Source organism: Halichoerus grypus, chromosome 5 (assembly GCF_964656455.1).
Source record: "Halichoerus grypus chromosome 5, mHalGry1.hap1.1, whole genome shotgun sequence".
NCBI lineage: Eukaryota > Metazoa > Chordata > Mammalia > Carnivora > Phocidae > Halichoerus > Halichoerus grypus.
This window is the reverse complement of record NC_135716.1, coordinates 165,689,370-165,702,522: the sequence shown is the minus strand read 5'-3', so window position 1 is coordinate 165,702,522 and position 13,153 is coordinate 165,689,370. Positions and strand designations below refer to the sequence as shown.

At 56.8% G+C, this 13,153-nt stretch overlaps 1 protein-coding gene across 12 annotated transcripts in view; it reads left to right on the top strand.

Annotated features, from left to right (window-relative positions):
- The window catches only part of PTPRU (protein tyrosine phosphatase receptor type U), a 77,414-nt gene extending 69,855 nt beyond the window's left edge, over positions 1-7,559 (top strand). For all 12 annotated transcript variants that reach the window (XM_036115413.2, XM_036115410.2, XM_036115409.2 and 9 more), the window contains 6 exons: positions 1,154-1,327; positions 2,204-2,344; positions 4,302-4,427; positions 4,563-4,720; positions 5,941-6,076; positions 6,339-7,559. In XM_036115413.2, the coding sequence (XP_035971306.1) occupies positions 1,154-1,327; positions 2,204-2,344; positions 4,302-4,427; positions 4,563-4,720; positions 5,941-6,076; positions 6,339-6,401 (798 nt within the window). In that variant the 3' untranslated portion in view covers positions 6,402-7,559. The remainder of the gene's footprint in view (positions 1-1,153; positions 1,328-2,203; positions 2,345-4,301; positions 4,428-4,562; positions 4,721-5,940; positions 6,077-6,338) is intronic.
- The last annotated feature ends 5,594 nt before the right edge of the window (positions 7,560-13,153 follow it).

Below are 13,153 nucleotides of genomic sequence, written 5' to 3'. Positions count from 1 at the left end.
TCCAGGGGCTTAAATGATGATGCCAGGACGTAGTCTCCGTCCATTTTTGGTTCCGCTGTCCTCTGTTTTCGGCTTCTTTCTCAGACCCGTACCCTGGCCCCTAGCAGTGCCAGGCTCATGTCATCCCTACTGTCAGGAGACAGGAAAAATGACTCCCTACAGTCCCAGTGGAAGTCCTAGACCAGATTCTCCTGTGCCATCCCTCAGCCAGTCCCTGGGCCAGAGAGTAGGAACACATGGACTGGCCCAGGCCTGGTTCTGAGGTTGGAGCCACTGTCCGCATGTCAAATGACAGAGATGGGGGAAGGCCGGTTCTCCTGAGAAGTCCCAGAGTGGTCCGTGGGCAGGCAGAGGCCCCAGATGTCCTCTACACTCCAGGTTCCTGCCAGGGTTCAGCGGGCTGGCCCCTTCTAGACGCCTGACCCTGGAGAGCCTGCTCGGATGGTATCATAGGAAATGCCACCTCTGCTTCTTGGAGCCCTGCTGGGGATCATGAGAGACTGGGGTTCACTGTTAGGGATCCTCAAGGACAAGAGAAAGAAGCGGAGACCCCATGGATCAGGCCGTAGGAGGCATGAGGTGGAGGAGATAACCCAGAGTCCCAGGCTTGCTGTGTGACAGGTGCCCTGGACTTGTGTTCTCTTCCGACAGGGCTGACCGCCTCCGCCAGGTCCCCGCAGGCCGCTTTGTGGAAGATATGGGGCTTCAGGGCTTGTCTGCCTGAAAGCACCTGATCCTCACTGTGCCTTTTATCTAGGGAGCCTTGCATCTGCCAGGCGCAGTGCTCGGACCTTGGCAGTATCTCACTCAAGCCTCCCAATAGCCCCTTGAGGCAGGCGTATTATTATCCCACCTTCCAGTTGAGAACAATAATGCTGAGAGATACAGTAGCTTGTCTAAGGTTACACAGGGAGCGAGGAGGCAGACTCGATCTCCAGAGCTCTGTTCAGAGCCTGTGTGGTCTGGAGACCGGGAGCCAGCCTGGGGTCCCTGTCCTCGCCCCCTTCTCTCTGGACCTCAGTTCTCCACCCATGAAATGGGGTTGACAGCCCAGCTCAGTGTCCTTCATGGGGCCGTGAAGAGGCCCAGCGAACACTGGAGGTCCACACTCACCCCTCCCCCCCGACCCCATTGCTCCCTCCACTCCCTGTAGACGCTGAACTCGGTCACACCGCCTCTGGATGTGGAAGAGTGCAGCATCGCCCTGCTGCCCCGGAACCGGGACAGGAACCGCAGCATGGACGTCCTGCCGCCCGACCGTTGCCTGCCCTTCCTCATCTCCGCCGACGGGGACCCTAACAACTACATCAATGCGGCCCTGACGGACGTGAGGGCTCGGGCAGCCCTGGGCTCGGGGACCCCCTCAGCCAGCAGTACCTGGGACGGCTCAGGAGCCGGGGGGCAGAGCCAAGGGGGGAAGCTGGGGTTACTCTGCAGGTGGACCAGGAGCAGGGTCAGCGCCTGTCACTTGTCTGGGGCCCTGGGTTGGGCTCTCAGACCCTCCCTCCATGGGGTTGGAAGGGACTTAGAGATGTATTTATTCACAGATATTTATTGAACCCCTACAATGTGCCGGGCACAGACCATACCCCCCATACCCCCAAATCTCTGCTCTCCTGAACCTTGTATGTGGGTGATGGGTTGGGGCAGTCAGTACACAAAGATACAGTGGCATGTGAGACGCTGGTAATTTCTACAGAAAGCTACCGGGCAGGAGAACTATATAATGTGGGCTTTGGAGTGTATGTATATAGCTATTTTTGATGAGGTGGTAAGGAAGGCCCCTTTGAGGAGGTGACTGTCAAAGAGCAGAAGGAAGTGAGGGGGAGAACTGTGTAAACATTTGGAAATTTGTTCTAGGCAACAGGAATAGCAGGTGCTAAGGCCCTGAGGCAGGGAGCAGGCTTGGCCAGCCTCTGACTACCCTGCCCATGTTCCCGTCACCACGCATTTGGGAACGTTTCGTATTTCGTTCCAGGGGCCATGGGCTTGGACACCAGGGGCCTGGGGGTTGGGGGGCTCACCCTAACACTCAGGCCTCAGTGTGCCAGCCAAGCTCTGAAATGGACCCCCGGAGGCAGCCTGGCCCCGAGGGGAGAGCTGTCTAGCTCAGGGTGGGCAGAGCGGGAGGACGGCCTGTGGCGGGGGGCTCCGGCCCTGTCAGGTGGTGAGCAGGCCTGGCTGAGTCCTGGTTTCCCTGCAGAGCTACACGCGGAGCGCGGCCTTCATCGTGACCTTGCACCCGCTGCAGAGCACCACGCCGGACTTCTGGCGGCTCGTCTACGACTACGGGTGCACCTCCATTGTCATGCTCAACCAGCTGCACCAGTCCAACACTGCCTGGGTGAGGCCTCTGCTGCCTGGGGCCTCGTGTGCTCCAGGGCATGTCCCCAAAGCCCAGGGTTGGATCCCAGCTGTGACCTTAGATGGGTCCCGCTTCCTCCCAGAGCCTTGCTTTCCTCCTCTGTAGAATGCGGCTGTCAGATTGGAGGGAAATAGCTGCTTTATATTGAGTGTCTGCTGTATGCCCAGGACTCTGCTTTGCACTTACGGGCTTCGGGTGAAAAGATTAAGACCCAGAGAGCTGGGAAGTGGCAGAGCTGTGCCCCTCCCCCAGGCTGCCTTCTTCCAGAGCCTGTGGGTGGACTCAACTGCCCACCGTGGGGGCCTTTGAGGTTGGGCAAAACTCCAGCCCCCTTATTTTCTGACTGATCTTGGGTAAGTTCATTTGCCTCTTTGAGCCTCAGTTTCTTTCCTGCCCAGCACACAGTAGGTGCTAAGTGCGTGGCAGGGATGAAGACGATGAAATTGCGGCTGAGGTGGGTCTAGACGCTGGCTTGGTGAGCTTCGCGTGGGGGCTGCCCCGGTTTTCTTTTGGGGTCCCCAAAGCTGGCACTGCCAGGAAGTACAGATGTTCAGCCTTCCAGCCCCGCGTGGTCATACCCCCTAGGTCTGGGCCTCTCTGCACGTCCGTGTCCTAGGCGGCCGGGAAGAGTTGCTCTAAAATGAGCCTGACAGTCTCTGAAAGGCTGAGAAGACTTGCTAATGGGGCTCTTTACGAGGCAGGCACGTGGTCTACATGACCAAGGACTGCAGTGTAATGGGCTCTTGTCCCTGGCACGGATCTGGGGGGAATCTCACGTGGGAAGAACCTGCCCTTGCTAAGGCGGAGGGGAAGGACCTAGAGGGAGGCTCACACAGATGTCATTCAGCCACCTTTCTCCACTGGCCACTCCCTGCCAGGCCTGCAGTAGGCAGTGGGGAGACGGAGGAAGCAACACACCGCCCCTCTCGGATCTCGTGGTCCAGGGGGACTCAGGGTGCAAACCCCCGACAATGGCAGCACACCGGGAAGGAGCTGTCATGGAGCTGGCACTGGTTTCCCTGCAGAGAAGCCTGGGGAGAGCGTATCAGGGAAGGCTTCTGGAGGAGGCAGTATCTGAGCTGGGCTGTGTAGGGAGGGTAGAGCTGAGCAGGTGAAGAGAGGGGGGATGGGTGTTCCATGGAGAGGGAGCAGCATGTGCAAAGGCCCAAACACAAGGAGTGGCTGGGACCCCAGGCAAAAAGAGGAAGGTAGTGCCCTCTTTGTGGGCGTGGTCAGAGAGGGAAGCCGATGGAGCATGGAGTCATCTGGGAGGAGCTTGGGGACTGTTTCACAAATGGAGAAATGGGGCCCAGAGGAGGGAAGAGCCTCGCCTGGACTTCAGGCAGAACTGAGGCTAGAAGCTGGGGCTCTGGACTACTGGCCTGGAGGACATGTGTCTGTGTGTGTGTGTGTGTGTGTGTGTGTGTGTGTGGAGGGGGAGACACTCCCTTCATCCCTCCGCTGTCTCCAGTCTGGCCTGGAGGGGAGGCTGCACGTGGGACCCTGACTCCATGGTAGGGCCCTAGGCAGGAGTGGGGGTTCTGAGCTGTGTTGCAGCTTCAGGGACACCCCACCTGTGTGAGCTGATGCTGGCGAGCAAGGCAGTGAGAGAGAAGACCGGGAGGGGGCGGTGATGGGGTGGGTGGGGGTGGTCTGAGGCCTATCCCTGGAAGAAGGCGGCCTCATGCAGGGGTGTGTGCGTGCGCGTGTGAGCGTGTTAGGTGTGGCTTTGGAGCTGCTCAGTCAGGATTGTCCCCGTGCACCTATGAAGGGTTTGTCTCTGCTGAAGCTGGGGGACCTCTGCAGGTGGACTGGGAGTGAGTGGGTCAGGATGTGTGGGAGCCCCAGAGCCAGGGTGGAGGTTCAGGGTGGGCAGGAGCGGCAGCTGCCCCCGCCTGGCTCGGCTCAGCGCTCCCCTCCGTGTCTGTGTCCCTAGCCTTGCCTGCAGTACTGGCCAGAGCCGGGGCGGCAACAGTACGGCCTCATGGAGGTGGAGTTTGTGTCAGGCTCCGTGGATGAAGACTTGGTGGCCCGTGTCTTCCGGGTGCAGAACATCTCTCGGGTGAGTGACCTGGGCGCCCTGTGGTGAGAACCTGAGTGGTGGCTGGGGGGCAACCTCACGAGACCCCCTTGAGGTCACCCCAGGGCTCATGTCCGTCCCTCCCCCCCACCCTTGGCTGGCCGCTTGTGCCCTCAGCTGCAGGAGGGGCACTTGCTGGTGCGGCATTTCCAGTTCCTGCGCTGGTCTGCGTACCGGGACACGCCTGACTCCAAGAAGGCCTTCCTGCACCTGCTGGCCGAGGTGGACAAGTGGCAGGCCGAGAGTGGGGACGGGCGCACTGTCGTGCACTGCCTGTGAGTGTGGGCCCTGCTGGCGTGGGGGAGGGGCCGGGAGACACGGGGCTGAGGGGGGAGGCCTCAAGGCTGCCACTAAACCCCCCGGGGCTTCCGGGTGGCCCCATCTTCCCTGGAGGAACCCAGTCTGTTTCCAGGGTGTGGACTCAACCCTGGGCAACTGCCCAGCACCCTCTGTGTGATGTCTGACTTTGCCAATTTAATTAGAGTCCTGTCAGAATTGTTCACTCCGTGAGACAGTAGCACATTTTAAGCCAAAAGAATTCCAGTCTTTGTTCATGCATGCACGCGTGCAACTTTTGTCATTCGTCCCTTCACATGCCCTGTTCATAAATTCATGTATTCACTCCTGTCTGGGTGCAGTCGCTCCTTTGACCCCCACTTTCTCATGCTCTCAGCGCTCACCGACCCTTGCAGTGCCAGGCTAGGCATTCTGGGGATAGGGATAGGGAGCTGAGTCAGGCAGTGCCTGGCCCTTGGTGGCCTTTGGTTCTAGTGGGAGAGACCCCTCAAATGGGGGCTGAGGGCCTAGTCCATCCCCCATCTCCCCAGGGGAACCCCACATCCCGATGTTGCAGGGAACAGAGGAGGGAAAGGACAGGATAGGAAGCGTCTCTGTGTGTTTGGCTGCTGGTTTGCCTTGAAGTGTGGGTGTGTACGTGTGTGTTTTCACCATGTGTCTGTGTTGCTGGGGGTGACTGGTGCTCACAATGTTCATTTTCCATCCTGCTCTCTGGGGTTTGCTTGCTGCTCTGCTGCCCTCCTCCGTCTCCATCTTTGTCTCTGTGGCTTTCTCTTGGAGTGTGTCTGGCCTCCTTTCCCTCAGACCCTGCTGTCTTTCTCCTGGAGGCTACCTCCCTAGTTGCCTACAGCTTTTGGATGCCAGTCTTAGCGTCTGAGCTCCCAGACCCCTCCCTCCTGGGTTCCCTAAGCCCCGCCCTTCTGAGCTCTCAGACCCCTCCCTCCTGGGTTCCCTAAGCCCCGCCCTTCTGAGCTCCCAGACCCCTCCCTCCTGGGTTCCCTAAGCCCCACCCCTTGCCTTTCGGGGGTTCCCTGGCCCCTCCTTTCTGGGGTACTCTGGCTCCGCCCCTCTCCTCTGGGCTCGCAGGCCCTGACCCTCCTCCCTTTTGGTTCCCTGGTCCTGCCAGTCACTTTGGTGTTCTGGCCCCAGGCTTCCCTGTCTTGAGCCCCACCCCAAACCTTCTGTGTGTCTCATTTAGAAACGGGGGCGGCCGCAGTGGCACCTTCTGCGCGTGTGCCACAGTCCTGGAGATGATCCGCTGCCACAACCTGGTGGATGTTTTCTTTGCTGCCAAAACGCTTAGGAACTACAAGCCCAATATGGTGGAAACCCTGGTGAGAGGCCCTGTCCTTCTGCCCAGCCACTTCCAACTTGCCAGTCCATGCCCGGCCAGGTCCCTCCACACCACTGTCCTCTACCTGGTTCCTCCCATTGGGCTTTGGGTTCTGATCCGGTGGTGCCAAGACAGTTAAACCCATTTGCCCCTTCCCCCCAAAGATGGGCCAGGGCTCATGCTTGCCCTCTGGCCCCTCATTCTCCCCTTCCCCAGTACCAGAGAGGGACCAGGCTCATGATTCCTTCTCTCCCTCTCCCTAGGATCAGTACCACTTTTGCTATGATGTGGCGCTGGAGTACCTGGAGGGTCTGGAGTCAAGATAGCGGGGCCCCTGGCCTGGGGCACGCATTGTGCACTCAGGGCCAGGCCCAGCATGGACGAGGAAGACCTGGGCCCCGACTCTGCTCCACTACAGCTCCCACGGGGAAAGCACTAGAGTGGGCCCTGGGCCATCTTGGTGCCCCCTTCTGCTGTGGGCAGGGCCTCTCAACGTGTCCGATGATGGGCAAGCTGTGGGCCACAGAGGAGCTTAGTGGCTGCAGCCCAGCCCCCCTCCACAGGGTCCTGCAAGTCTGCACTGTGAGTCTGGCACTGCCTGGTGGAGTGACAGGGGCTCAGGGCTACCAGCTTGGGAGGACCCAGGCTCAAGCTCCTTGACTCCAGGCTCAAGCCCCAGACTCTGTCCCAGCCCTTGGCAGAGATGAGTGAGCCCCTGCAGAGCCTGCAGCTGGCCAAGGTTTCCACCCAGCGTGGCTTCCTCTGACACAGCTAGAGGGTGCGTTGGGGCTTGGCATCTGGAATCCCACCTGGCCTGGCCCCTGAGGGTCCTGGGGAGACTGGGCACATCAGACTGGTCCTCCCCAGAGGGGACTATGGTCCCCTCCTCCACCCTGCTGCACCCCCCCCCCCAGCTCCGGGGATATTTTGCTTATGGTCCCTCCCACTATTACTTCTTTGATGTGTGCTCTGAGCTTCCTTGAACCCAGATCTGCCCTTCCCTTGCCCTGTTCTCCATGGGGGCCCCTTCCCTGCCTGACCCAATGTCTACAGAATGAAGGTACCTCAGCCCTTCTTCCTGTACCTTTCAGGCCTCACTGGTGGGTCCTGCTCAGCCTAGGCCAGTGACAATCTGCAAGGTTGAACAACAGCCCTTGGGGTTGAGGTCTCTGTGGCTCCTGGTCAGGCTGCCCCCTGGGGACAGGGCCCTACTAGATCGGGGTGCTTGCAACTTCTACAGTTCAGAGGAAGAACATGTATTTTGGGATGGAGGAACAATTCTTTTTTGTTAATTTTATGATTTTTTGATGGGTGGGTGGGAAAATCTCTTTAAAATGGGGCAGGCCACACCCCCATTCCGTGCCTCAATTTCCCCATCTGTAAACTGTAGATATGACTACTGACCTACCTCGCAGGGGGCTGTGGGGAGGCATAAGCTGATGTTTGTAAAGCGCTTTGTAAATAAATGTGCTCTCTGAATGCCACAGAGCAGCCTTGTGTGTGTGTGACCAGCCTGAGTGGGGCCTGCTCGCCTGCCCCCAGGTTCCTAGTGCAGTGGGAGGGCTCTGGGCTGGGAGGCAGAGGCCTGGGTCCAGTTAGGCCTTGGTTTTTCCATTCATATAATGGTCAGGTATGGATCAGAGCATCGCTCAGGGGCCTTCTTGCAGGGGCAGGTTCTAGAGAACTCTGTCTATTGCTGCCTCCACCCAGGCCTCTGGAAGCAGCTTCTCAGGTAGTGGGCTTCATCCTGAGACCCCTAAAGGTCCACAGAGCTGCCTCTCACCCCGCAGGGGCCTGGATCTGGGTTGAGCTCTTCTGGGGACAGCATGGGAGGCTCAGGCTTTGGGATCAGGTGGATGGGCCTCACCAGCTGTGAGACCCTGGGTAAGTCAGCTCCCTCTCTGTAAAATGGAGTAAGACCCTGGTAGGATCAGAAGAGGTCATGATTAAGTGCCTTGTATGGTACCAGGCATGCTGAAAGGGCTCTGTTTACAAACACACAACAGAGACAGACACACCCTGTCTGTGGTCATCCCAGCCATTCCCAGCCTCGGGCTTCTGCTAGGGGTGGAGTGGAGGAGGAGTGGGCTAGCTGGTAGGGATCCTAGTCACTCCTGGCTCTGTCATAAACTTGTGTCATCTTGGGCAAGACAAATCGTGCTTCTGGGCCTCCGTTTCTTCATATGGAAACTGGCTCCTTGATGTACTGATTCTGTTCTCACACTGGCTGACTCCTGTGCCTCAGTTTCTCCATTGGCAAGAGAATACAACCCATTCCAATGACTTCAGGATCTAACATCTTTTAATCTGAATTAAGAATTTATTATGATCCCACTTATCTAGGGTATATGAGCGCCCCCCCCCCACACACTCAGTTTGAATTGACTACTAAGCCTTACCTGATGGTCACAAGTGTATGTCAGATGCTGGCCAAGCAATAGAATGTGACTTGCTTTGACTGGTAGAAGATGGCAGAAGTGATGTCAAGTGAGTTCTGGATCTTAAGCCTCAAGGGGCAATGCAGCTTTTGCTTTTGTCCTCTTGGAACTCTGCCATGTAAGGAAGCCTATCTAGCCTGCTGGAAGATTTGAGGGCCCATGGAAGAACCAGAAGAACACAACCCATGAAAGGCCAATACCAACTACCAGACCCGCGAATGGGGCCATCTTGGGCCTTCCAGCCTGGCAGGCCTCTCAGGTGAGTATAGCTGCATGATTGAGCTTAGCAGAAGCTGCCCAACCAACCCCAGAACTGAAAGAGATAATAAATTGTTCTTTTTTTTAAGCCAAAGTTTTAGAATTGTTTGTTATGCAGCAAAAGCTAGCTGATACATATATGTTCTGGGCAGTGTGGTTGCAGCTTTACTCTTTGCCCCATTGAGTACTGAGATCCTAAAGGGTGGGAAGTGTTTCTGCATTCATCCTATTGTATGCATTGACCAGCCAAGGGCTGGTCTTTGTAGCTGGTGCTCTAGAAATGTTGGTATGAGAGAGGGAAGGATGGAGAGAGTGTGGGTCTGTTTGTCTGATCATTGGCCTTACATGGCTTTTCAGAGGAACTGGGAAGGCAGGCCGTGTATTAGGAGGAAGGCCAGCTCCAGAATGAACCAAGGTCCCACCCGCAGCTCTGCATAGCCCCCAGCTGGTGACCTTGCACCTGTTCAGAACCACCCCTGGCTCAATTTCCTAATCTAGAAAATCAACATAACGATACCTACTTGCAGGAAGTCTAGAGATAAAATGTTTAAAAGAACTAGAATAGTCCGTGGTGACCTGACTGGCCCTCAGTACATGCCATCACATGATACTGAAGTCCCCAGCTAATAAACACAGCCTGCATGACCTTTCATTCAACACCCTTACCTCCTTCTTAATCCATACAACAGCTCTTCGAAGTAGGGATACTGCCCCTTCATTCCGGGGACGAGGAAACGGAGGCCCAGGAAGGCACTGCACTCACTCAGAGTCACAGCCATTGTATGGCTGAGCTGGGGCTCCAGCTTGACCTCACGTTAGGCTGACCCCAAAGCCTGGGCCTCTCACTGCTCTGCTCCATGGCCGGTCTGGGTGGTGGTGAAGGCCGGAGGGTTCCTTGGTGCAACACCAAATGGCTGACCCGTGGCCGGGGCACCGATTTTCAAATGCTCTGAAACGTGTCAGCAGGGGTGGCCTCTCGCACAAGGCGGCCGGTGGCACGAGAAGACAGATGGCCCAGCCTGGCTCTGCCTGGGGCCGCGGGCCTTGCATGTGTGGGGTAGAAGCCCCCACCCCCCAGATGCCCACAAAAAGGGTTTCTAGAAGTGCAGATGGGCCAGCTGTCTCCTCGGGCCGGAAGCTGAATTTGCTTCTTGTGTCATCATAAATCGGGCCGTCAGAGCTGAGGCCATTAGTGCTCCTCATGACCTCTGCGGCCGCCCCTGATTGGGAGGGGCTGCATGGCCTGGGCACCGGGGAGACCGAGCCACGGTCTGATGGCTGTGAAAGCCGCCTGCACGGCCCTCACTGCGGCCTGTCTTGGGGCCCCCACCCACCTGCCCTGGCTGGCCTCGGATGGCCCGGAGCCCAGCAGACACGCCGGGGCTGAGGGCCGGGCCGGAGTCCTGGTGTCTGTGCCGGGGCAGAAGCTGCTTTGCCATGCGGCGCAGAGAGCAGCGACTCTGGCGTCCGTGGCCTGGGCCCGAGAGCCTCCTTCTCGTGGGGGCACAGAGGCCGTCCTCACCTTCCGCGGGCCTCCGTGCCTCATCTGAGCCGTGGGAGGAGAAAAAGCCACGGGCCGTGGTGCTCCCAGGGCCGGGGAGGCCGGGAGGTGTGGACGGGGGGCAGGGAGCCACGGTTCCCACAGGTGTGGGCCGGGCTACATCCCGGGGGTGTGGACGGGGTGAGGTCGCAAAGCGCGGCTCATGTGGCGCTCACCAGGCCCGGGGCACGTTGCCAAGAGCTCCGTGTGGATTGTCATGGCTCAGCTTCCAACGAAGCCGGTGAGGTAGGTACTGTCATCCCCACTTTACAGATGGAGAGATCGAGGCTCAGGGAGCCTGTGACTTGCCCAAAGTCACAGAGCCACCAGGTGTCACACAAACTGCAGCAGCCACAGCGACCGTTTGGAAAGAGTAAGCCAGATCACTCAGCCTCCAGTGACCTCCTGCTCTGTGAGTAACGGCTGAGCGCCTGGCCGTGACCTCCGAGGCCCCGCCCGACGTGGCCTCGGCCCTGCCTCCGCCCGTGTCCCTCCTGCCTGCTCTTTGCTCACTCTGGCCTCATTTCTTCTCATCCACCCGAGCTCTTTGTCTGGATGCCCTTCGCCACTCTCTGCTCGGCTGGTCCTTCTGGGTGTCCAGGTCCAGCTCAGACGGCGCATCCTCGAGAGGCCCTCCCTGAATGCACTGAGATGGCCTCCCGCCCCACTGTCTCTGTCACTCTCAGGGCCCTGCCCCGTGTAGGCCCCTGGTGGCCTTCTCGTGTGGGTGACTAGCTGGCTCTTCATGGGTTGGTCATTCACTGCCTCCCCCGCCAGGCTGTGAGAGGGCAGGGGCCATGTGCATCGGGTCCCCCTGGGTCCCCTGCGCTGAGACAGTGCCTCACATGCCGGGCACTCAGTGACGATTTGCAGAGTGAATGACAGGGGCAGAGCCAGGACTCAAACTGTCTTCCTCCAAAGCCCATACTCTTAAGCATATTATTTTTAGTCTTCCAGATGGTCAAATGGTTCAATGCCATGGAGTGAGGTTCCAATGCTGGCTCAGCCTTCAGTATGCCGTGTGGCCTTGAGCAAACATCTGCCCTCTCTGGAGCTCAGTCTTCTGATCTGTCCGGTGAGGAGGAGGAATACGTGCTCTCTAAGAGCCCATTCTAAGTAGGTCACCATTAGTCCCACCTCAGTGACGTTGGAGCTGGCATGGCTCAGGTGTGCCAGGCCACTGGCCTATGCATCCACTCTCTGAGTCTGGTGAAACCTTGGGTGTGTTTTGGGCTTTAGTCTGATGAGTCTGGGCATCTATGCTGGGAGGTCCCTGCATTATACTTAGTGTAGACATTGTCCCTAATCTTCCCAACAATCCCGAGAGGTAGATATTACCAAGACCATTTGATATGAGGAAACAGGCTCAGAGAGGTGAGGCACATTGTTTAAGGTCACACAGCTAGAAAAGAACCAAGACAAGATTAGAACCCGTGTCACTTGACTCCAAAGCCTCTGCTCCTTAATCATCACAGAAATCCTGGCAATCTGAACCTGAGCCACATCAGCTACTTGCATTTTATCTTGTCTGTGAATCAGTCTGCCTTCCTCACACTAAGCCTGGCTCAAACACTGACAGGTGCAGACTGGCTTGTGGAAGCTGTCAAACAGCCTCCCAGGCTTAGTGGCAGACACCTAGTAGGTCTGCAGAAAATGCTGTTGAATGAGTGTTTAAGCGTCATTGAATCTGCAGATGGTGGGGCTGGCCTGAGTCAGCGGGAGCCACTGAGTTGAGAAAGCCTCTTGGAGAAAAATGAAATGCATTTCATCTCACTTCCTACTTATTCCCAGAGGTGGGAAGAGGGAACCTGTCCAGGAATTTTATTTTCTGTTCATTTGAAAGCTGAACAATGGGGCTTTCTCGAGCTGTGTGTATTTATATGACTGCATTCTCTTTCTGAAGACAGCTGAGGACAGATTTCTCTCTCCAGGGCTCCAGTCCCTGCCTGCTCCCCTCCCCCCACGACAGGCAGAGAAGCCCCTGCTCCTCTAGCGGCTTTCCCTAACAAACGCTTTGCTCCCTTGCCTTGCCCCCATGGTGATTACTGATTTATTGTCTCTGAGCTCCAAATACGCCCTTCTTTGCCCTGCTTTGTGATACTGGAGCTGGACCCTGTAATCAGTTGTCTTTTGTCAGCTGGAGCAATGCTAGACTTTGTCAGTAGAGGGTGCTAGAGGGACACTGTAAGATGATTACTTGCCTTCCAAGTTCTGGTCCTCCTTCCTTTTTTTTAAAAACAGAAACCAAAAAAAAAGAAAACTCAGCATAGGAGCCAAGACCTTAGTGGCCCTTGTGGCCCAGCTCTAGATGTACCCTCAGGCCCCACTCTCCATTTCTACAGACCAGTGCTAGCCCACACTCTCTGGCAAGTTTCTTAGCTACTTAGAGGCTGAATGTTCTTGTGGTCACCACTCCCTCACTAAAAAGGTCTGAATGTCAGTCTTGGGGGAGACCTTCTCCTCAGTCTTTAGTTCATTTGTTATTCACTCCCCCTCAGCCTAGACATAGCTGCTTCTCTCCTCCCCCTCCCAGAACATTCTTTCTTCTGGATGCTTCTTTCTTGAGGCTTTGGGGGTCCCTTAGATTTTACTTAACTACCTATTGCTAGTTAACAATTATTTATATTAAAATTTCCATGTGGAAGTTTTCAAAATATGGGTTATGAATTCTGTCTCCTGACTGGGTCATAATTGATATAGAATTCGAAGTAGGGGTAGTCCCAGGAAGCAGACTCTCAAATGTAGGATTTTGATTGGTTTTGTTGTGCGCTTGGGCTTGAGCATGGTGCTGAGCTCCTTGTCAATTGGACCTGGGATGCTAGTAATCCACGGCATAGTGGCA